Source organism: Rattus norvegicus, chromosome 2, assembly GCF_036323735.1.
Source record: "Rattus norvegicus strain BN/NHsdMcwi chromosome 2, GRCr8, whole genome shotgun sequence".
NCBI classification, from domain to species: Eukaryota; Metazoa; Chordata; class Mammalia; order Rodentia; family Muridae; genus Rattus; species Rattus norvegicus.
Window position 1 is genome coordinate 25,320,887 of NC_086020.1, and position 25,289 is coordinate 25,346,175.

The 25,289-nt window shown below is 43.6% G+C and overlaps 1 protein-coding gene across 2 annotated transcripts; it reads left to right on the top strand.

The window, feature by feature from the left end:
• Positions 1-8: 8 nt before the first annotated feature.
• On the top strand, positions 9-25,118 carry Dhfr (dihydrofolate reductase). 2 transcript variants are annotated; one of them, NM_130400.2, is given in 6 exon segments: positions 190-361; positions 681-730; positions 2,838-2,943; positions 8,949-9,075; positions 11,705-11,820; positions 24,198-24,386. In NM_130400.2, coding segments are annotated over 6 exon segments (564 nt in total). In that variant the 5' UTR covers positions 190-275; the 3' UTR covers positions 24,277-24,386.
• The last annotated feature ends 171 nt before the right edge of the window (positions 25,119-25,289 follow it).

A 25,289-nucleotide genomic window follows, 5' to 3' on the forward strand; every position in this document is an offset into this window, starting at 1 on the left:
GAGCGTGAGCGCGCGGCCGCACTTCCTCGCGCCTGCGCGCGCGCGCACGCCGCAACCAGTGAAGAGCGCGGCCTGATGGGGGCGGGGCCTTCGCTATACAAATAGGATGCGGGGTGGGCCTTGTGGGGGCGGGGCCTTAGCTGCACAAATAGGATGCGCGGCGGGCCTTGGAGGGCGGGGCCTTAGCTGCCTTAGTGGTACTCAGCTCCAGGCTGCGATTTCGCGCCAAACTTGACGGCACTCTAAGCTGGTGGGGTCTGATCGCCGCTGCAGACATGGTTCGTCCGCTGAACTGCATCGTCGCCGTGTCCCAAAATATGGGCATTGGCAAGAACGGAGACTTACCCTGGCCTCTGCTCAGGTACTAACTGGGCTGAGCTCGGGAAACCTAGGCGGTTCACTGAGTAGGGTCGGGCGCTTGGCTTGGACGCGCAGGCCGACCTGCTCGGAGACCGGCGTGAGCTGGTAGGCCCTGCCGGCCTCAGCTAGAGGACAAGCTATCCGTGCCCGCGGTGATCCCCCTGCCGTGCCAGCCTTTGCTCACAGGCTCCCTGGCTGAGAGCAAAGTCCGGCCACTGAAAAAGCACCAACACCACCTCCCACACTGGGGCTCGCACCTTTCGTCTTTGACTGGAGCCTGAGCACACACATGACTGGTTAACACAGTGTTTCTCTTTCAGGAATGAGTTCAAGTACTTCCAGAGAATGACCACAACCTCTTCAGTAGAAGGTAATGTGGAGTTATTAAGTCATGAGGATTCTAGTGTTTGCTTGAAGCAAGATTTACAATGTAGAGGTAGGAGTAGGAAGTCTCCCCTGGGAATCTGGGATCTTTATTTCTTGCCAGAAATTTTTGTATGATTCCCAGAGTTTATAAAAATACATATGCTTGATATGTTGTTAGCAAGTGCATATAACTCGAATATAACTGGGCAGAATCAGCAGCAAAATTTAGCGCTTTGAATAGAGACCCGAGCTGGTATTTAGAATTGTTACTGGAAGACAAAATTATTGTGTAAATGGAGAGAAGTGCAGGGGAGAAGAGGCTTTAAAAAAAAATTAAATCTATTGGATTTGGGGGCTTCAGGAAGGCATGGTGGGATGAAGGTCTTCAGTGAGGCAGTCTGGGTGACTGACTTGAAATAAAAGAATGAGGAGTGGTATGCAATAATTATGAGGTAGTTTCAATTGCTTGTAATTGTAAGGACATGCGGTGTAATTTCCCCTAACAGACATGTTTGCTTATCATTCAAGAGGGATGGCAGAGCTGACAGAAAAACAGATGTTGAACAACAGTAGAGAACATAGTAGGTCACTATAGTAGACAAGTTGGCAAATGCCACCTTAACACAGTCTACTCTCAAGAACCTGAATATCAGGACTGGGGAAATGGTCCAGTCAGTCTGAGGTCTAAGGACCAGAGTTCAAAACCTACCCCCAGAATAAAAACCTGGGCACAGTGGCATAACAATACGAGGAGCATTAGGGAGGCAGAGACAGAAAGACCCATGGTGCTTGCCCTGTAGCCAGATTTGTAGACTTCAGGTTCAGTGAGAAACCTTGATTGCACTGCCTGGCCTGGCCTGTGGGTGCACAAGGCACACAGGATAAATTTTTTTTTCAAAATTTATTTACTTTTAATTTTAATGTCTGTTCTGAATGTGCCTACATACCTGTATATATAAAGCATGTGGACCTGGTCCCCACGGAGGCCTGAGGAGGATATCAGTTCCCTGAGACTAGAGCTAAAGACAGTTGTGAGCCTCTGTCCCAGGTCTTCTACTGTGCTTTTAACAGCTAAACGATCCCTCTAGCCACCACAAATCATGTTCTTAAAGATCTCTAAATATAACACGGTAATTGTTGTTCAATCGGGATGTCTGAAATTCAAGGTCTTCCAAGTAATTAAATAACGGGGAAGCTGTATGTACAGTTCTCATGACAGTACTTTTTAAATGTATTTTTATTCTTTGAAAGTTTTATATTTTTATACAGTGTATGTTGATTATATCCATTTACCTTTTCACTCCTCCTGTGCTCCCTTCTCCTTCCCTAGTTCACGTTCTACTTGTTATTAATAACCCTGTGTGTGGCCATTGACTAGGGCATGAGCAATCAGCCCAGACCCAAAAGATAGACTGACTCTCCCTCTCTCAGCAGCCATCAACTACCAATAGCTATGGGTGGGGCCTCAGGGACTCCTTCTCCATACTTGAATTTTGTCTGGCTTGATCTTGTGCAGGGACCTGATAGAAATTGATGCACACATACGGCAGCCCTGTCATGGCCAAAAGTCAGCTTTTCACAGCTCTTTCCCCTTCTTCCAACTCTTAATGTTCTTTCTGCCCCCTCTTCCACAAAGGTTCTTGACCTTTGAATACAGGTAGAGATGACCTTGAATATACATATAGGTAGGTATTATTTCTCCAGGATAGGTGAGTCAGAGAAAAGTAGTTTTAGATGGTAAACACATTTAATCTCAAGAATTCTGGGAGTAGGAACTATTCTCCATTTTAGTTAGAGTCTAATAAAGCATATAAGGTTATCTAGTGAATCACAAAATCCAATCAACCTGAGCACTTTGAACTGAAATTATACATGGTTGCAATGGATTAAAACCTAAGTAAATGATATAAATTTGATGAGCCAAAAGGAAAAATTGTACTATATGTAGTTAATGAGAACTAAATCTGAATTTTAGGTAAAGCTGTTCATCTTAATTTTTCCAAAGGATAGCCACTAGATGTCACTATGACAACCATCTTGCCTATGCATGTCACTGAAAATATACTGAACAAGTAAGTGTTTTCTGATATCCCTTCTGCTTGGTTTTATAGGTAAACAGAATCTGGTGATTATGGGTAGGAAAACCTGGTTCTCCATTCCTGAGAAGAATCGACCTTTAAAGGACAGAATTAATATAGTTCTCAGTAGAGAACTCAAGTAAGTGCTATAACAGGAGCTCACCACAAGAATCTGATCTGTTTCCCAGGGCTAAAATGAGGTGATGAACATCTGTGGGGGGGAGGGGGAGTCTGTTTGCCTGCATGTGTGTGGCAGGTGCACATGTGTGCACCCAAGCACATAAAACTGAACATGGCCCTTCTGTGTCCTTCCTGAGGCTCTGTCCACCGTGTTTCTGTGCCCAGGGGTCTCTCACTAATCTGCCCTCACCTATTAGGCTAAGCTAACTGACCAGTAAGATCCAAGCTAAACTTACTGTTTTCCAGGTCCTGGGGATCAGACTTGGGTCCTTGTCCATGCACAGCAGATACTTTATGGTATTATTCCCCCCAGTGCCTTATAAATGTCTCACTATCCAAACCAGTCAGTACCAACAGAACTCAACCCCCTAAAGAGACCAGAGCATTAGCTACAGCTTAAACCGCTGAGTCACAATGCCTAGCTGAATATCTTAATTCATTAGAAGCTGAGTGGCCACTTAACACTATGGGGCAAGTTAATTCTGTTCCTTTAAGTGGTTGATTTTTATCACCTTAAGAATTAGAAAAAAAAAATATGGTAACAGTTCTGCAAGTTCCCTCAAACCATTATTCTATAGACTTAGTTATCAGTTATAATATGATTTATAACTGGTCTCTAACTGCATGAAAACTAAAAGTGCCTACGTTTTAAGTTTCAGTGAATCGAAGTGGTTGTCCCATTTTTGAAATGGACTCTAAATGCGGTAAGCTGTGAAGGACATGTACTCTGCTATCTGTAGTTAGCCACAATACCCACGTGCTGTGGGTTCTTTATGCAGTGTCAGAGGTGAACATCTCAGAGTATTGAAATGGCCCAGGGATCGGGGAGAAGGAAGTGTCTGCAAGGTATCTTCCAATTTAACATTTGAATAGTTAATTCCTTCTTTGTGACTGGAAATGTCTTAAGAACCTGAGATGGTTGGGCTGGGAAATAGCTCAGCAGTTGAGAACACTGACTGCTCTTCCAGAGGATCTGAGTTTGGTTCCCAACACCCATGTGGCAGCTCACAACTGGGTGTAACACTAATCCTGGGAGACTTAGTGCCTTCCTTTGGCTTCTAAAGCATCACGCTTTCATGCCCATTGTACACAGGCACTCATGAAGGCAAACACTTACGCACATAAAATTAATAAAATTAATTTTATTAGAAGAAGGACTTACCTAGGGTAGGTGGAAAAGACGAGCTAGAAGTCAAAAGTAATAGTTTGACCTTGACCATGACTTTGACATCGTCGTTGCTACCAGTGTTTGCTTACTGAAATAACTGCCTGGATCTTAAAGGAGTTTTAGTTTGGATGATTTTGGTCAGCATATGACTACAGTCTAAGAGAAAGTTAGGATTAAGGATATTGACTATTCTCCCTTAGATTAATACATAGTCATCAACAACCATGCACCATCGTAGAGTAGCAGGCACTACTTGTTTGGCCTGCAGTCAAGAATGCCACTCCCGTGTCTTTTATTCCAACCCATGCAGAGAAGCAGATGCGGTAGAAGCTATACTTGTGTATGAGCTTATTGCGGTGTAGGGGTTGGCTTTCACGGATGTGAGGTAGTCATGTGAATCAGAACCTTGGAGTACAGACATCAGGGAGAGCAAGCTGGAACTTTCCAGTGGTGCTCTGGCCCCCTGGGAGGTCTCAGCTCTACCCTTAAGGCCTTTTGGTGGTTTGAAACGAAGTCGTCATAGATGTGCTTACATCTACCAGACGAGCACCAGAGTGAAGGGAAGGTAGATCGGCCCTGGGAGGAAGAGAAAACACTTCGTAGCTGCATGCGAAGATTTTTATGTAGGGTTCCTCCCACGCGCCTCCTACAATGGCATAGGTTAAAACTTGGAAGGGCGTAGGCAAACATTTGCATTGGTCGACTCAGCTGATGGGGAACACATGATAGGCCTCTCACCACCTGCCTCCATCTTCTTGCTGCTCCCGTCTTGGTTGCTAGGATATTCTGGTGTTCACTCTCCTCGCAAAGAGCCCGAATTCACGGGCTATATTGCTATTCCCAAGGGCTTTTTAATAACATATTCTTGAATACTACTCAAATTTATTTATGGCCAGCTTGAGCTAAAATAAACATAAAGAAATCTCAGTGGGGGAGATGTTCGGGTGAACCAGCATTTCTGCTCAAATGATAAGTCTGATTTCTCCTTTATGACCCCCTGTGGCGTATGTAATTGGATTTGGTTGCTTTCTGTGTGCTTATATATAACATTGAGTGGAGTGCTTTGGTTTTGGTTTTGAAGGGGGTTTTTTTTTGTTTTTTTTTTTTTTGTTTTTTTTGTTTTTTTTTTTTGAGTATTTTGGAGAAGTTGGAATATCATTTAGGGGAAGACTGTATTAGGGTTCTTTTTTTTCTTCAATCTCTGGGTTCTCTACTTGGTTTTCCCTTTACCCATGTTCAGAGCTGGGTCCAGGTGCTGTACCCCAGGACTAGCATTCCACATGGCTGTCACTATCGCTTATACAGGCTTTTCCTAGAGCCTGGGTTTTAGCCTCTAACCCCTTATGGGAAAATAATGACTCCTCAAGGTAACCCCAGAGTCACTAAGGTCTGGAGAGGAGATGCTGCTGTCAAACTTTCAGGGCAGTCAAGTTGTAACTTTAATAGAAGCGATGTGGGGGATAAGGAGGCCTGCTGACAGGGACGAGACAGTGGTAATGCTCACATGACTGAAGATGTTTGCTGGCCCTTTGAGTTGGGAGTCTTCACTCTCTTCTATACCTACTATTCTCAGTTTGGTCTTCTCCTTGTGTCCTGGATTCTGTGAATGTTTTGAGTTAAGAACTGTTTGCTCTTTGTATTTTCTTCGACAGCTTGTGTCAGTGTTTTCTATGGAATCATCTGCCCCTGAGATTCTCTCTTCTGTCTCTTGTACTCTGTTGGTGATGCTTGCATCTATGACCGCTGATCTCTTCCCTGAGTTTTTATCTCCAGGGCTGTCTCCCTCTGAGTTTTCTTTAATGATTCTATTTCCATTTTTAGATCCTGGACGGTTTCGTTCAATTCCTTCATCCTTGTGTTTTCCTGTATTTCTCTTAGGGATTTCCGTGTTTCCTCTCTCAGGGTTTCTACTTGTTGTATTCTCCTTTATTTCTGTAAGGGATTTATTTACGTCTTCTACCAACTTCATGTGATGAGAATTTAGTTCTGAACCTTGCTTTACTGGTGTGTTGGTGTGTCCAGGACTTTCTGTGGTGGGAGAACTGTGATCTGATGATGCCAGGTAGTCTTGGTTTCTGTGGCTTATGTTCTTGTGCTTGCCTCTTGCCATCTGCTTATCTCTGGTGTTAGCTGGCCTTGCTGTCTGACTGGAGCCTGTCCCTCCCGGGAGCCTGTGTAATCCTGTGATCCTGGATGTGTCAGAAACACCCCCCCCGGGGGGTGGGGGGTGAGCTGCTACTTGGGTGTGGGCTGAGGGGGTTGGGGTCCAGAGCAGAGGCCTGCTCCAGGTACAGGTGCAAACCAGAAGGAGTGTGGGTCTCTGGCTGGGCGGGGTACCTGCATCTTGGGGCCCAGAGTTCCTGGTTCCGCCTGGTATTGGGGCTGGATTTGGGGTATCCTGTGATCCTGAATGTGTCAGAATACCTGGGGAACTGAGCTGTAACTGGGGTGGGGGCTGAATGGGTTGCATCCAGAGCACAGGCTTTGTTCCCAGCACAGGTGCAAACCAGGAGTCTGCCTTGGTTTTTTAAATAAACTAGAGTTTATTCAGATTTCACCATTCTCCCATTACTGTTCTTTTATTATTCTAGGATCTGATTCAATATCAAACATGTGTTGTTTCTCTTTAGTTTCTCCCAACCTATTACAAGATTATTACTTAATTACAACTAATAGAGGATCATTTCATTCTGAAAACTTGCCTTGAGAGTTACTATGACCAAGAAAATGTCCTAAAATAAAGAGCCAGAGTGACCTCAAGATTGAAAGGAGCCCTTCTTTAAATGAAGCTCTCAGTGTGGTGACCTAGATAGGTGGGCTGTTTAAGACACCCACCTATGCATAAGAACATCAATCAACAGTTATTTGAAAGCTCCTAGAAAAGCACGAGGCAAAGGGAGACAGGAGAGCTCCTCTGCTTTGGAGAAGTCATGGAGGAATGGTTTTGGAAGTAAGGGGCTTGCGTTCGTTCAATCTTTAGACAGGGTAAATTCCATACTGAGTATGCAAAGGTTACTGAGGGCACTATATTTCTTTCTACATGAATCCCCTTTTTAATTGGGAGCATACTCTGAGTGCCTATAAATCAGACTCTGGGTCCTGGACAACGTTTCAGAAAAAATAGTAAAGACCCTCTGTAGACCAGGGAAGCTCTCTTGCTCTTGGGAGCTCTGGGTTAGCAATTAAGTTCAGGACTTCATGGGTGACTTCTTATTGTTCTGCGTATACAGGGAATCAAACCCGGGACCTCAGGCATAGCAAGCCATTCCTGTCCCTCTGGAGATCATACTGCTCTCAGCTTTAGACTGTATCAGTTTCTTAATCAGCATTTTCTGTTGTGTTTCATCCCTTACTTCATCCTGACCTCAACATTCTATTACTGAAACCACCAACCATTCCAGTCACCATAGATGACTTATGAGCTAGGTCATCGTCTCCATGACTGAATCTTTCCTCCTTCTCCTACCTATTCTGTCCTTGAACATGGTCGTACGCAGCCTTGTCCCTAAGTTACCCTGGAACCTTTAGGGATAGCTCAGCTCATTTAACTCATGTCAGCCTCCGCTGTTCTGTCTTGATTTTCCAGCATAAGTCCAAATATATTTTTGCACTATCCTAATTCCCTTGCATATTGACAGAGAGTGAAAAAGTAAAATAGAAATTGAGAAGAAAGGGAGAATGCCACCTGTAAAGTGAATAGTCCACATTAGTTCTTGATTAATCATTGTTACAACTACCAGTTCAAAGACAGTTATGTAAGTAATCCTTTTAAAGCACCAGCTAAGAATTTGACATTGAATTAATAATTTCTGATCTATGTCTAATCACTATAAAAGCCTGGTTGTTTAAGTTTCCTCATTTATAAAGGGAATTGCAACTCCCCTCACCATCAAAACTGAGATCTGAAATTGAGCTAGTCAACATAAGCCTTGAGTTTGTTTAACATTTTCCTTTCTGAGTATTAGTTATATAACTGACAACAAGCTCATTTTCAAATACTTCCTCTTTTTATATTGTTCAAAATATGAAAGTTCTTTTCCCCTGTAGATTAACAATCTGAATGCTGCTTCAGATGTTTCAGGATGGTGTGGATATTCTCTGTCTAATATTTAATCAGGTCAGTATTCAAACTGACAGAACTGTTCACTAAACATCTGCACAGCCACTCTGTGGACTCTGCCATTGAACATCTGCATGTACTCTGCCATTAACTTTACTGTGCTGCTTTGGTCGCCATCACCCATCTGATTGCTGCTGTTTGTCCACACATTTCAGAATAAAGGGCAAAACAAGTCCATATCCCCCAGATGCCTCGCAGAGGTCATTAGCTAAGATCCCATGTTGCTCTGTGGAGGTGTTAATATAGTGCCATGTGTGACCCCACATTGTATCTGTAGTGGGAGACAACCTGAGCAGGAGCTGCATCTGCCGTGGTGGGGTGGAGAAGAACCTGAGCTCAGTGCTAACACGGTAACCTACCTAACCCTGTTAAACCTCCAGAGAGTCCCTCGGTCTCCACCCTGACCTTCACCCCCTCCACAGCAGAGACAGCTCCTGCTGAGGGTGTTTTCCCACAGATACAGTGCAGGGTCACATATGGCTGTATGTTTTGATTCGCAAGTACTATTCCGGCATGAAATGTCAAGTGGATGTTGGACACTGGCCATATACGTTCTGAGTATTCAGAGTTGGAAGAATTAAGTTTTCATAGTGTAGATTGCTTGCAATTCGGATTATTTTACTAATATGGACAGACTTTTACAAGAACCCTAATTCTTTCTTTTTTTATACCTCAGGGAACCACCACAAGGAGCTCATTTTCTTGCCAAAAGTCTGGATGATGCCTTAAAACTTATTGAACAACCAGAGCTAGCAAGTAAAGTGGACATGGTCTGGGTAGTCGGAGGCAGCTCTGTCTACCAGGTAAGGAGAGCTGTAGGTAAACAGAGGGACGCCCTCCCCCGCTCCCCGCCATGTACGTAGGAAGCAGCACGTTGCCCTCCCCGTAAGCCACACAGGAGTCCATTATCTGACACTGTCATGCAAAATAAACATAAAGGCAAGGGTAAGGTTTATCATTTACACCAGTCATTTATAAATAGAGCACGTATATGTCAGTGTATAAAATGTCATATTACATTATGATGTTACACCACATTTCATGTACATTAAGCAGATTCACCCTCCCACCCACTCCCATCAACCTCAGTGCCTTATTTTTAAGTCTATTTTTAAACTGGCAAATAATCAGACAACCTGAAACGTGTATTTGTAGAGTGGCTAAATTGAGATATATCACCTTGCTTTTTCTGTGTGATGAGAACACTTGAAATCAGCTCCGAGCAATTTCAAGAGCACAGAATGTAAGACTTTGTTCCTAACCACAGTCGCCATGCAGTGCGGCAGAGCCCCCAGATCTTATCCTTCCTGTGTAACTGGAATCTTGTGTTCTTTGGCCAAGCTCCTCCCACATACTAGTCATTTTCAATTCAAAATACTAGTTATTTTCAGTTTAAGAATCAGTCTGATTTCTTGAGCATAGTGTTTATATGGAACAGCTTTCAACTCCCCAGATGTGCCCTGGCTGTGCTGCTGTGGCTTTGCCTCCAGGATAAATGCCATGATGAGAAGAGCTTGGGCTCAGTCAGCACACACAAACATATGGAAACTTTTCCTCAGGACCTCAAGCAGCCTGAGGGCAGCAGGGGACAGCATGGTTTCATAGCGTAGTGAAAGATAATGGGGAAAGCAGAAAATACTCTTTTCCTGGTGCCATTTGGTACCAAGTGACTTCCAGTTTCTTTCTTTCTTTGTTTGGCTATTCTTTGGAAAGGTTAACTAACATTTATGTGGAAGATGAATCAGTCCCGCCCTTTGGGTATATGTTAACGTGTGTACACAGGAATGATTCGAGAAAGAAGTTTACAGATTGCTAAACTGATTATAAACCCTCTGTATCTCACATCCCTGTAATGTTGTCTCAGATTAAGATACGTTGCATAGACTAAGGACTAAATGCACTTACATAATTAGCTCTACAGTAAGAAAGTGCGGGCCTACGGGGAGCAGGCTGGCATGTTACAGTACTTTAATCCCTCCTCCATGCCAGCTCTGAAGTGCAGTCACCAAGAGCAAGAAGCCTGTGGCCGTCTGCGCCTGAAATATTCACTATGTGTCCCTTTATGGAAAGCTCACCCCGCTTTGATGTAGAGCTGCAGACGCAGCTGCAGTTAGTCCTTTTCTGGTTTGTAAACTAGTAGAATATTTATTTGATTGCAGCAGTGATAATAAATGATTTAACATAAGCTAAAATACTGAAAAAAAAGTGCTCTATGCTTGTATTTGGAAGTTAGCAACTTAAAATCTTATATATGCATGTATTTTTTTTCTTCCTATGGATGTTTGAGGATCGATAGTTATTAATGCTTTCTTGGATCTGCTCTTAAGAATCATCCTTTCCAGGCTGGAGAGATGGCTCAGCCATTAAAGGCTAGGCTCACAACCAAAAATATAAGAATCATCCTTTCCATTAAAAATATAAGCTATTTCTTCCAAGGCCATTTTGTCCATAGAGACTATCAACTTAACATAGACACTGGTTAGCAAAGTTGTTGACCAGAACAGACTGAGCGCCATAATCAACAAGAGGCAAGATGCTTACAGAGAAATGGGGGCGCTTTTAGGTAAGGACAGAGTAAGAAAGGTATACCACCGTCTTTGTGGGGCTGGAGACATGGCTCAGCAGTTAAAGCTCTTGCTACACAATCATGAGGACCAGGATTCAGATCCCAGCACCCACATAACACGCAGGGCATCCTGTAAACTTCTGTAACTCTGAGTGATTCCATAGCCTCTTCTGGCATAGGCACACAGAGACACATTCACCCGCACGGACACACAAAGACGATAGTAAATAATTAATTTAAAGAAATGGTATACTGAGTGTTCCCAGGGTATTTTTCAACAGTGGCAACCTCACAAAGATACTTTCTTACTCAAGTGTACAGATGCAAACTTCTCTTTGGAATTGCAACCAAGTCATAAGGGGGAACCTTAAAAGAGCAAAGGAAGAAAAGCAGTGTGACTGAATGCTTCAACTTAAACAAAAACTATGATGAGCTAGAGGCCAGGACATGTTTTCCCAGTTACTAACTGTGGCTAGTGCTATTGTCGCGTGACTGAGCCTCAGGGCAGAGGGTTTATATGTAAGTTCAGGGGACTGAAGGGATGGCTCCGAGGTGAAGAGCACTGGATGCTTTTCTGAGGACTTGAGCTCAGATCCCAGCATCCACATCACAACCATCTCCAACTCGAGCTCCTCCGGCCTTCACAAATATCAGTGCTCGCACACACGTGTACCCACACAAACATAGATACCAGCATCGTTTAAATACAAGCAAGTCTTTTTTCAAAATATTTTATACCTAGTAAGTGTGAGCAGTTGTAAACATGCATTTAATGCCTGGTGCAAAAGCAACTAAAACAAGTAGCTTCCAGTCTCTTTGCACTTCAACACAGGTTAAAGAGTGATTCCTTGTGTTTTGTTTTAAAGGAAGCCATGAATCAGCCAGGCCACCTCAGACTCTTTGTGACAAGGATCATGCAGGAGTTTGAAAGTGACACATTCTTCCCAGAAATTGATTTGGAGAAATATAAACTTCTCCCAGAGTAAGTATGCAATTATTAATTAGTGAGAAGCACTTTAAGGACTAATTACAGAAAGAAGGGGGAAGCAAGAGCAAAGTACGATGGCATATATGTATGAAAATTAACTCCGCAGCAGAAGCCAAAGTGTTAAATAAAATAGATTAGTAATGAAAAGAGGAAAAAGAATTACAGAGAAGAGTAAATTTTTTCAGATTTGATTTGAAGTAGCAATGTGTTATGTAGAAAGATAGTTTTTAAATAATATTTTTATTTATTTAAAAATTTCATACAATATATTTGGATCGTATTCATACCCCTCCTCCACCTTCTTCCAGGTCATGTTTTCTCTCTTTGAGAACAAAAACAAAAAGAACATGGAATCTAATCTGCATGGCTGAACTCCTAAACTTGGGGCCAGCCCTGGAGTGTGGTTGTTAGACACAAGGTCACTCTATTGAAGAAAACTAACTTCCCCTTGCAGCACTGTCAGCTGGTTAAGGGTGGGGTTCGTCTTGTTTGTCTTGAGCCTGTGCAGCTCTTGTGCATGCTGTCACGGTCACCGTGAGCTCTTGTGTGCATCTGCTCTGTCCTGTCTGGAAAGCACTGTTCCCCAGTCACCTGCCACCTCTGGCTAACAGTCTTTCTCCCTTTCCCATGTAGACCACTGAACCTTGAGAGAAGGAGTGTGTGTGTGTGTGTGTGTGTGTGTGTGTGTGTGTGTGTGTGTGTGTGTGTGCATACGCGCATGAACATCACATTTAGGGCTGCATATTCTAAAAGCCCCTTTTTCTCCTTGGTGACCAGTTGTGGGTTTCTGTGTTAATTGTCATCAACTGCACAAAGTAACTTCTCTGATGAGAGTTGAGCATTTGCAGGTATAACAATGTGTTACTGAGAGTCATCTTATTGCTATGTTAATTTAGCAGAATAACAGTAGGCTTTCCCCTAGGGCCCATGGCCTGTCTATCTTCAAGTTTAAGGTAGCCTTGCTGACTGTGTCAGGTATGGGTTCCATCTCATGGAGTGATCTTTTACAAAGAAGAAGCAGTTAGTCACTCCCATAGCATTCATGCAAGTGTTGAACCAGTGTCTCCTGCAGGCAGTTGCTACTACAGTTGCTACTACTGTGTCTCACAGAGGTCAAGGTAGGTGAGACTGTCTACTGCCTGGGTTTTTCTTTTCTGATAGCGCATATATCACCTTCCAGCACTGTGAATTCTAGCCAATAGGAGTGAAGCTTCTAAAGGAGCGCAACTAGATTTCTCCATGTTCTGTGGCATAAGAATGTAGTGTCTTTTTTTCACATATACGTGTTCATTTAATTTTTTATTCAGAAGCTAACCTACACAGATGAGTTACAGGGCTTGCCAATTTTACTGTCTTTAAGAAAACTCCTTTAGCTGATGTTAGGTAGCTGTTTCTTCCTAACTGAAGCGTGCCCTCCTGGAGGAAGGAGAAAAGATTTAAGACTCAGGAAGCAAATTCAGTTTATAATGTGCAGGAAGCTTATCAAGCTTAGGAGTAACAAGGTCTCCCTAGAAGTTATGTGACTGATGGCAGCTGCTGGGACCAAGAGACTGATGGGTGATCTGCCTGCCTGCCTGCCTGCCTGCCTGCCTGCCTGCCTGCCTGCCTGCCTGCCTGCTGTCTGCCTGCCTGCCTGCCTGCCTGCCTGCTGTCTGCCTGCCTGCTGCCTGCCTGTCTGCCTGCTGCCTGCCTGCCTGCCTGCCTGCCTGCCGTCTGCCTGCCTGCTGCCTGCCTGCCTGCCTGCCTGCCTGTCTGCCTGCCTACCTGCCTGCCTTGCTGCCTGCTGCCTGCTGCCTGCTGCCTGCTTGTCTACTGCCTGCCTGCCTGGCTGCCTGCTGCCTGCTTGTCTACTGCCTGCCTGCTGCCTGCCTGCCTGCCTGCCTGCCTGTCTGCCTGCCTACCTGCCTGCCTTGCTGCCTGCTGCCTGCTGCCTGCTGCCTGCTTGTCTACTGCCTGCCTGCCTGGCTGCCTGCTGCCTGCTTGTCTACTGCCTGCCTGCTGTCTGCCTGCCTGCCTGTCTGCCTGTTGCCTGCTGTGCAGGAGTGCTAGGGAGGCAGCTTTTGTTTGATGTCACTTACTAGCTGCCTTTTAGTTAGTCACCCATACTCCTGTAAGTCACACAAAGAAACTCACTAGTTCACTAAGCTAGACCTGGGGAGTTGTTCCTTTGGTCTGTTGCCAGTGCCAGATCAGAAATAGAGGTTTGTTTGCGCCCCTACAAAGATACATTATAAGAATGTTTACTTGGAAATACTCAGGCTTTAATGATTTTAATGGCATCTAGCAGCGGTCACTAGCTCATTCTAGGGGCATCAGGTCTATCTTGGGCACTGTGAAAATTGTGATGATTCTGCCTGCTGGTGCTGCTGACTGCCCTAGAAACAAGGCCTTTATAGCAAGGTGGGAGGGGGTGGCCAGTGACAGCATGAAACAGTGCTGTCTTTTTTGGGTACTGTGATCATGTGTGAGGGATCCTCTGACCAGAGGCATCTACACTGAGATCAAGATGTCAAGGAACAGCCACATGTCCCAGGAGCAGAAAACAGACAGTGGATCCTGAGGTAAGAAGGAAGTTGACCTGTTCTGTCAGCTAGGAGGAGGCCAGTGAGTCTCGCCGAGTACTGCCTTAGAGGATTCTGAGGCAGGACATTGTCCCAGCTGCTGTGACAGATGCATTGGAGGGAACCAGAAGAAGTCTAGATTTGGGGAAAGATGAGCCAGAGGTTAAACCTGCCAGTGTGGTGAAGGTGGAGAAGAAAGGCTGCCCTGTGATTCCAGTTGGAAACTCCAAGGATTGGAAACCTTGGAGCATTTTAATTTAAAAGTACTTCAAACAGTTAGCTATAACAGGAAAAGAAAAAGTTAGTTATGTCAACACTTTCAGACCAGTGCTTAACACATTTTCCCATATAGTCCAACTGTGTCTAGTAATTATCCTCTGAGTATAAATTTGCTTTTTACACATCCCCTAAAGAAACATAACAACTTAGTCTGGATAAATGGATGGTCAAGCTTTAGAGTAGCAGTCTTGGCACTCTAGAACCACATAACCTTTAAATGCCGTGGTTCTGAAGTGCTTTAGAATTATAAGAAGCAGCCCCTCGAGTCCTGCCTTTGTTTGGGCTTAAACTGAAAACCACAGTTGGTCATTTTCTAAAATGCTTGTGTGAACATCATACCCTGTGTATTTTCTCTTCTGCTTAAATTGTGTATTCTCACATTGCATGAATATACTTCTCAGTTCTCCCTTCTCATTTCTTCTATTTTCCTACTAGCAATAAGACCACACTGCTGTGCCATCAGCTTCCTTTAAAAACCTTCTAAGGCTTGCCAGTTCTAATCCAAACATTTCCAAGGTGCTGGCCCTTGAGGATCCTTGACAACTTAAATGCCACTGTGGTTCTCTGACTTGTAAATAGCAAGCCAGCGGCTTTGCTGACATAGGGACACATCAAGACACTCACCTGTGGAGACCGAGCTCTGTGGTTTTGCTGTACTTACACTCATTCCTATAGTCACAATTTCAGTTGACCATAAATGTGAAAGTATTTTTCTGGACTCTCAGTTCTTTCCCATTTTCTATGTGTGTCATGCTACTACTTCACAGTCTTGTTTTGGTTTTAACTGAGTCTCATGTAGCCCAGGCTGTCCTGGAAACTCACTGGCTAACCAAGAATGACCAGCTGCTTCCATTTCTCAGGGGCTGGAATTACAGCCACTTTACTCAGCTTACTACATATAACTGTCATCAGGAAGCAAAACCTCTCAGATCTGTTCTCAAGACTGCTTTCCGCCGTTCTGGGTCCTTTGGGTTTCCATATGAATGTATATTAGTATGCCAGTTTCTGACAGAGAGCAACCTGGGATTCTCATAGGTATTCTATCCATAGAGCACTCTGAAGAGAACTGTCTCTAAACAGTATGAAGCCTGTTAGAGCTTTTCACATAGGTAGGTGTTTACTCTCTTCCCGTAAGTAATGCTTGAGCATTCCATTCGTACACTGCTTTGAGAATGTTTTATTCCTTTGGAGGCTGCGGTTTTCAGGTTCTTCACGCTAGTGTATAAAACTACAGATCACGATAGCTGGTGTCCTGTAACTTCACAGTTGGAGCTTAACTGTTGTCTATATTTGTTGATAGTTGTTTAGTGGACTCCTCTGATACCCTGTAACTCTGGAGTAGAATTAACGGTTAGGGTTGGTAGTCCTTTCTTAGCACTAGTGAAATGAACCCAAGGTGAAAGTGTCAGCCGCCCTGTTAGTGTCCTCTGCAGCTCTACTGTCTCCTAGTCAGGTGTCACTATCTCCTTCTCTTGCCTGTGTATCTGATCCAGAACTTCCAGCAGGTTGACTAGGAAATTAGACAAACATCTTACTCATCTTGTTCATGGTCCCAGGAGGAAAGCACATGACTTTCTCTTGCTGAGGAAGGGCCCTTTGATTTCTAGTTCATTAAGTGCTTTGATCACGAAGAACTGTTGGATTTTGCCACATGTTTTTTCTGAACTATTTGACACTATTAATACTGTATATTACATGATTGGTTTTTATATTAAACTAATCTTGCATTTCCAAGGTCAATTCTACTTAAGAATTGTATGAGATTTTTTTTATGTTAGTTATGTCAGTTTACTACCATTTTATTAGGGATTTTTTATTTGTATCTCTACAAGACAGTCGTGTATGATATTATCAATGTTTAGTTGGTCTTAGAATCAGGATATGTTGACTTGCAGTGTGAGGTAGACAGGGTGATTTAGGAAGCTGTGAGTCTGCTTGCTTGGAAAAGCTAGGAATAGTGTGTGTTGGTTCTTTGCCATCACAGGATTCTGAGGTGAGTGGACTAAGACAGGACAAGGCCATTGCTGTGATGTGGACATTCTAAATGACACTCGACAGGAACAAACACCTGTTTCAGTGCAGCATTTGATAACCATGAGTTCTCTGACCTGCACTAACATCACAGCAGCCTCCTTAACACAGAATAGAGGGGATTCCCTAAGAGGAGACCTTAATCTTTCTTTAAGATTAGGAAAAGGGAAACCTCTAGACAGTAAGTGTCTTAGGGTTTCTACCGTACAAAATGCAACTTGGAGAAGAAAGGGTTTGTATCATTTTGTGCTTCCAAGTAACAGTGCATCATGGAAAGAAGTCAGGGCATGGCCTGGAAGGAGGAGTGGGTGCTGCTTACCAGCTTTCTCCCATGGCTTATTCAGCCTACTTTCTTCTATGCCCCAGGACCTGCCCATGAGTACCACCACCCACAATGGGATGGGACCACTCACATCAATTAATCACACAGATAATATAGGCCAATCTGATGGGAATGTTTTCTTGATTAAGATTCCTCCTTCCCGGATGCCCTCATCTTCTGTTGTATTGACATACACTACCCAGCCCAGCAAGTGCTCTCTGTCTAGAAGGTAATAGAGTTGCTGTGCCCTGGGCCTTTGTCTAAGCCTCCATCCACTGGAGAGCTTCTCATTGCTGCTAAAGTGGAGAATGAGCTTTAGTCATTCTCCATCCCCTCCATCTTTTCATCAGCCCCATGGGTATTTATGTATGTTTGTATTTTATTTAGGTTTTTTAAAAAAATTGTCAAACCCACACCATTTCATCTCCTGATTCCTCTCCTATCCTCCCACAACTACTCACTCACAATTTCATGTTTTTTGTTTTGTTTTATTAACACCCTAAGTCCATGTAGTGCAGTCAGTAGTGCAGAGTCCACACCTCTGAAGAGAAATGACTCTTCCTCTCCCCGCAGCCATTAGTTATCAGTCATTCCTAAGCTGGGGGATGGGACTTCCACGCTTGGTCTCCCCGTGCTCAGATCTTGCATGGGTTTGATAACATGCAGTCTTCTCTTGTCCAGAAATCTGTTCTGCAACCACCCACTAATCTCTGTCTCTTAAAATTTTTGCAACCCCTCTTCCGCAATGATTCCTGAACCTTGGAGTGAAGGGGTATAAGGCTGTGTGTGCGCGTGCGTGTATGTGTGTGTGTTACACATAGAGGTCAGAGGACACTGTCCTCTTTGAGACTGGTCTCTCCTTGCCTGGAATTCAGTTAGGAGGTTGGCTGGCCCACAAACCCCAAACATCTCCTGTGCCTACCTCCACAGCATTAGATATACAATCTCGGCATCACATCTGGTATTTTTATGTAGATGAGGGGCGAGCTCACTCAAGTTCATCTTGATCCCCACTGTCTTCATATACTGATATATTACTCTTAGTTTATACAGGTTTCCATTCAAACACAGTATCTTTCATTAACATCATACAACTTATGATGGGATTTTTTTTCAGTCAGTATTGAAATGAAGATGAAATACAGATAAAAGCAAGGACTGCTGTGAGTGGAAAATGAATTAGAAAGTGGATGAAGCCTGAGATCCACAGTCCATATCACCGAGACGGTGGTTTTACGATGCACTGGCCTTTTTTCCTTTAAGTCCTCGCCTGTACAACTGTTACTTCAGCAGCACCGTGCCAGCCGATCCCACACAGCTCTGTTCTGTTCACTGATGCTGCTTGGAAGAAAATTTCAGTCTCAAATATCATGAGACCTCAACCAAACCAGCAGGCCCAAAAGTTTTATATCAGCAGTATTCTGTTTAATGAGCTAAAAAAAATATGCTAAGACAAAAGGTCGAGCTATGCTACTCCATTTTATCATCACTAATAGATCGCCCGAGGCAGACTAACTTTAGAAAAGAAATATTTAGCTCACAGTTCTTGACTCACAGTTCTTGAGCCTGAAAGGGGTGCTATGAGCCTCCGCATGGCTGCTGGTAAAGACCTCAGCAGATGGCTCACAATGACAGGCAACCCTAGAGAGAGCCTTCACACTTGGACTCAGGAAGACAGAGAGAAACGGGAGTCTCCAAGTCCCATCTGAGGGCATACTTCCCATTAACCTACATCAGGCTTAAAGACCACCACCACCAGCTCTCTGCTCCCAAACCCCGTGGGAGAGAGACCTCACCGCCTGATCAGGTGGGCACTCCTGAGGCTGCAGAGCGGAGGAGACCACCAACACTGCCCACCCCTGCCCACATCCCTGGCCCAAGAGGCAACTGTATAAGGCCTCTGGGTTCCCGTAGGGGAGGGCCCAGGAGCGGCAGGACCCCTGCGCCTGAGACACTGCCGGAACCTGAAGGAAACAGACCGGATAAACAGTTCTCTGCACCCAAATCCCGTGGGAGGGAGAGCTAAACCTTCAGAGAGGCGGACACGCCTGGAAAACCAGAAGAGACTGCACTCTGTGCAAATCCAGACGCCAGAGGAAAACACCAAACGGCATCTGGAACCCTGGTGCACGGAGGCTCCCGGAAAGAGCGGCGCAGATCTTCCCGGTTGCTGCCACAGTGGAGAGGACTTAGGCAGTACCCCACAAGCAAACTTGAGCCTTGGAACCGCAGGTAGGACCAACTTTTCCCCTGCAAGAAACCTGCCTGGTGAACTCAGGACACACAGAGGCAAAATTCCTCTAGGACCGGGCACTTCCTGTGTTTATTGGAAGTCCCACACCCTCGGATCCCGGCCCGCAGCAGCTCTCTGCTCCCAAACCCCGTGGGAGAGAGACCTCACCGCCTGATCAGGTGGGCACAGGCCCACAGGAACAGGTGAAGACCTGTAGAGAGGAAAAACTACACGCCCGAAAGCAGAACACTCTGTCCCCATAACTGGCTGAAAGAAAACAGGAAAACAGGTCTACAGCACTCCTGACATACAGGCTTATAGGACAGTCTAGCCACGGTCAGAAATAGCAGAACAAAGTAACACTAGAGATAATCTGATGGCGAGAGGCAAGCGCAGGAACCCAAGCAACAGAAACCAAGACTACATGGCATCATCGGAGCCCAATTCTCCCACCAAAGCAAACATGGAATATCCAAACACACCAGAAAAGCAAGATCTAGTTTCAAAATCATATTTGATCATGATGCTGGAGGACTTCAAGAAAGACATAAAGAACTCCCTTAGAGAACAAGTAGAAGCCTACAGAGAGGAATCGCAAAAATCCCTGAAAGAATTCCAGGAAAACACAATCAAACAGTTGAAGGAATTAAAAATGGAAATAGAAGCAATCAAGAAAGAACACATAGAAACAACCCTGGACATAGAAAATCAAAAGAAAAGACAAGGAGCTGTAGATACAAGCTTCACCAACAGAATACAAGAGATGGAAGAGAGAATCTCGGGAGCAGAAGATTCCATAGAAATCATTGACTCAACTGTCAAAGATAATGTAAAGCAGAAAAAGCTACTGGTCCAAAACATACAGGAAATCCAGGACTCAATGAGAAGATCAAACCTAAGGATAATAGGTATAGAAGAGAGTGAAGACTCCCAGCTCAAAGGACCAGTAAATATCTTCAACAAAATCATAGAAGAAAACTTCCCTAACCTAAAAAAAGAGATACCCATAGGCATACAAGAAGCCTACAGAACTCCAAATAGATTGGACCAGAAAAGAAACACCTCCCGTCACATAATTGTCAAAACACCAAACGCACAAAATAAAGAAAGAATATTAAAAGCAGTAAGGGAAAAAGGTCAAGTAACATATAAAGGCAGACCTATCAGAATCACACCAGACTTCTCGCCAGAAACTATGAAGGCCAGAAGATCCTGGACAGATGTCGTACAGACCCTAAGAGAACACAAATGCCAGCCCAGGTTACTGTATCCTGCAAAACTCTCAATTAACATAGATGGAGAAACCAAGATATTCCATGACAAAACCAAATTTACACAATATCTTTCTACAAATCCAGCACTACAAAGGATAATAAAGGGTAAAGCCCAACATAAGGAGGCAAGCTATACCCTAGAAGAAGCAAGAAACTAATCATCTTGGCAACAAAACAAAGAGAAGAAAAGCACACAAACATAACCTCACATCCAAATATGAATATAACAGGAAGCAACAATCACTATTCCTTAATATCTCTCAACATCAATGGCCTCAACTCCCCAATAAAAAGACATAGATTAACAAACTGGATACGCAATGAGGACCCTGCATTCTGCTGCCTATAGGAAACACACCTCAGAGACAAAGACAGACACTACCTCAGAGTGAAAGGCTGGAAAACAACTTTCCAAGCAAATGGTCAGAAGAAGCAAGCTGGAGTAGCCATTCTAATATCAAATAAAATCAATTTTCAATTAAAAGTCATCAAAAAAGATAAGGAAGGACACTTCATATTCATCAAAGGAAAAATCCACCAAGATGAACTCTCAATCCTCATCTTCGGTTGGTTTATATACAAGTGTGCAATTTCTAGGCTTGAAAGTAAAATGATGCTATCTGGTGCTGGATAGAGGAGCCTTATTTTTTATTATGGCAGCTTGCTATTTTTGTAACATGGTGATTTGGTTGAACACAATAAAGTACAGTAGTAACTGATCTCCCCTTCTTCCTGGATGAGTGAGGAGATGATTAAATGTTGATGTCAGCATCCTTGAGCATATTCAGATGAGCTTCTGCTTCTGTTGAAAAGGATGCTGTGTTTGATTGTGGTCCGAAGCTTTGAAGCACTACTTGGCATCTCCTTCCTTGGAGGTCTCACTGTTTAAACATAACAGATTTGATAGCTTGTTGGTAAGGTGAGGTCCAGCTTGTCTCCACCAGGTCATCTTCATGTGAATCCGGTGGTTATACGGTTTTGTTCTAGGGATATTTCATTTTTTTAATAACGGTTTTAGCTGACATTCATGGAGAGAATGAATCCTTAGAACTGTGCCACTAGTGAAAGGAAATCCTGTCTAGAGTATGTTTCTTTACAAAGCTGTGTCACACCATCCTTTGGGCCCTCTGCTGGAAAAGTAGAATCAAGTCTCAAATAATGCCTTTTAAATTGTATCCGCTAGTATTATAGATGTAGGACAGTACTGTATCATACCTCTGTGGATGTAAAATAGCTTGTACCTGCTTTATGATACGTAGTAGTGACCGTGCTTTATCAGAGCTGTTTTTAATGATGTTGCTCAGAATTTTTTCTTTCCAGATGATGATTGAGAAGCTAATTTAAAAAAAAAAAAAATGGTGCCAGGTACCACAAGAGTAACAGAACTGTGCTGTTTTCTTGGGTTTTGTTTTTTTACTTTTTTTTTTTTTTTAAATGGAGTGTGCTGGATGTCTCTACAGTTTTGTTCAGATGACTGCAGAACCTGGAAAAGCTGTTGCTGCTGTTGATGCATAACACACTGCTATTATTGGTCTTTTATATAAATATAAATATATATATACAGATAAAAAAAAAAAAGACCACCACCACCATCATCACACAGGACCAGGCTTTTAACACATGCTGCCTTGGAAGGCAGACTCCTGCATACCACAGCAGAGTTGGTAGTTGGTTCCAAAGCTAGGACCCATGCCCCTCATCAGGGAACACCATGGAATAAATTTTACATGTTCTGGTGTTTCCTCTTCTGATCCCACTACCTCTTGACTCTTGAGGATACTGGCAAAGTCTCCACCAGAGCCCGTGTTTCTGGTGAAATGCCCATTTGATTGTTTGCTGCAGTTTGCTTTCTTACGGAAAACTGTTTCAAGGATTGTGTTGGCCTCTGAGAGCTTCAACCCAGTCATCTCTGGATTGCTGTAATCTTTTATTATTTCAGAGCTGCTATTTATTCTGACTCTTAATGCTTGAAGTGGGTGGAGCCTAAGGATAGGTAGTACGCCAATTCCTGTGGGCCTGGAACTCGGAGTCCAAGTCCTGGCTGGGAAAATGGCTTAGGAGTTAAAGGTATCTTCAGTGTAAATGGTTGGCAAGTGGACCTGGGAAAACAACTCTGGCCCCCAGGTGAGTGCACATACAGGAACATGTATGTAAAACACAAACACACACATGCACACACACAGACACACAAACACACACATATACACATACACGCACACATACACACAGAGTCCAAGTACAGTTCTCAAGATTTTGTTTGGAATTGAGCTGGGGTACTAGTTCACAACTATAATCTCAGCACTGAGGAGCCTGCAAGTTCAAAGTCAGCCTGAGACACAGAATAAGATCCTATCTCAAAACCAAAGTAGTTTAGAATTGTGGTTGTAATTATAACCATTATTTTAAAAGACTGAAAGATAGTAGAGGGAAAAACTGGTTTAAGAAGAGTTCGATTTTAGTTTTACAGAAAGATTGCATGTAATGTGCTAGGGAACATATCTAACCAGTCACTTAACAGAGTTTATTATTCTTGGCTCTTGAAAGAGCCTCTTGGTACTTTCCCTTTATCTTAGTGATTGACAGCCCTGATGCTGGATTTTACACATAAAAAATATGCAGATGTGACTTTTCCTGACTCATTCCAAAGAAACTCAAATCGTAGTTGAAAATGGGCCTAGTAAAGTCAGTTTCAAAAGGCAGGAGTACTACAGAGAGTGAACAGTGAGAGACTAGGGAATGCTTAGCAAATAGAGCTGCTTCTTTTGGCACAAGACAAATTTTTTTTTTGACACATCCACAATTTTTCCATGTTGTAACTAGTGCCAGTATTATATACACAAGACATTGTAAAGTCTTTGGAAGCATCCTTGGCAAGAGTGAGTCTGCAGTATCACCTCAGGAGAAGGGACTTTAAGGACCATGTCAGACACAGGCTATTCTGTGAAGAAAGAAGGACAGACAAGTACCCAGGAGAGCAAAAGATGGAAACAGCAGCCCGTGGCTCCCTCTCTTGCGGTCTAGGATGAAGCCGCATCATAAGGACGCATTGTCATCATTGGACGGACCTGGGAGCATTCCCTGGGAGGCCGACAGCCAGAGGGTCTGAGCAGAGGCCTAAGTGACAGTTGAGGGTGGAAAAAGCAGGTGCACTGTGGCTCTAACAGGCAGTCATGGTATGCCACATATCACCAGGCTAGTAAAGCCATGGCGTGTCCATAAATCAAGAAACCAAGTGTCTGCCTGGGACCGGTTTCAGGCAGCTAGAGATGGTTTGTTTTTCTTTTCTTAGAAATGTGATTTGAGTGATAACTTATAAAAGGTTCCTGAGAACTTGCCTAGTAGCTCATTGGTAGTGTGGTAAGATACAAGAGAAATAGGACCTAGGGTTCATTTTTTGAGGAAAGATAATGAATGCTAAATGAAGAAGATTTGGGGCGTTGCACTCTCTAGCAACTGGGTTGCTGTTTCCTTCTGTTGCTGAGTGCTGTGGGTATGGCCTAGGGGTGGCTTGCCATGCTGAAGAAAAGGGAGGAAAACTCAATTCCCATCCCACACTGCTGATGCCCTGGAGTGGGAAGTTAGGGAAGCCACACTTCAGTGTGATGTTGAATTTGATGTTGATGTTTCAGTGGATGTTGAATTGAATCTCATGAAAACATTTTCTTTTTCAGATACCCAGGCGTCCTCTCTGAGATCCAGGAGGAAAAAGGCATCAAGTACAAGTTTGAAGTCTATGAAAAGAAAGACTAACATGAAGATGCTCCCAAGTCCTACTGCTTCTCCTAAAAGGATGCATTTTATAAGACCACTTCTGCTGGCTTGCAATCTATGAGTAATTATTTCTTTAGGGAGGGGTGGCTGGGAAGACACATTTGTTTTGTGTTGTGGAGATAGAACCTAAGGCCCTGTGGATGCTGGGCCAATGCTGTACTGCTAAGCCACCCCCAACCCCCAGCCCCATATAATCCTAATCAATGTTTTTATTTCCCATTAAGCTAACTGGATTACATTAAATATGCCTTAAGAAATACCACTTGCTATAAAGGTCTCAGCGCCCCTCCCATGAGGCCTCAAGTGGCTCAGCAGCATCTGCATAGGGTGTCATGTGTGCAGAGGACCCCAGAGAATAGTGCCCCTGGAGCCTGCGCTAATATGGGGCTCACAGAAACAGGATAAGTCCAAAGGCAGGAATGGGCTTTAAACAGCAGAGCTGAAACTCAGACTTTAAAAGAAAATTAGATCAAAGTAGAGACTGGATTATTCTGTGCACATCACACTTGCTGCAAAGCTCTGTTCACTCAGACAGAAAATCGGTAAATTGAGAACTCCATTGTGTTCCGTGGAGACGAGAGCAGGTGGAAGATTATGTAAGGTCTGAAACATGGAAACTTTCTGTTTCTCATCTTCAGTGAGATTCCAGGGGATATTACAGTGACAGAACAAGAATAGGCTGCTTTCTACAAAAAAGTAATCGCAAGCTTAATAGCTCCTGTTAAGAACTCAGATAATGAATTGAGAATGGATACTGCTTGAAATGAAAATTAATAAGTTAGAAACTAAACTTTATAAAAATAAAAAAGTGAGCATTAAAATGGCTCTCCTCTCAGCATGGTTCATATCATCAGGTCAAAGGAAGTACTTCTGCCCAGCCTTGTAAATTAGTATGATCTTTTTTATCTTTCACTTGATAATTTCATATGGGTTTACAATGTGTCTTAATCATACCAGAAACTCATTCCAACTCCCCCCACTACCTTTGCATC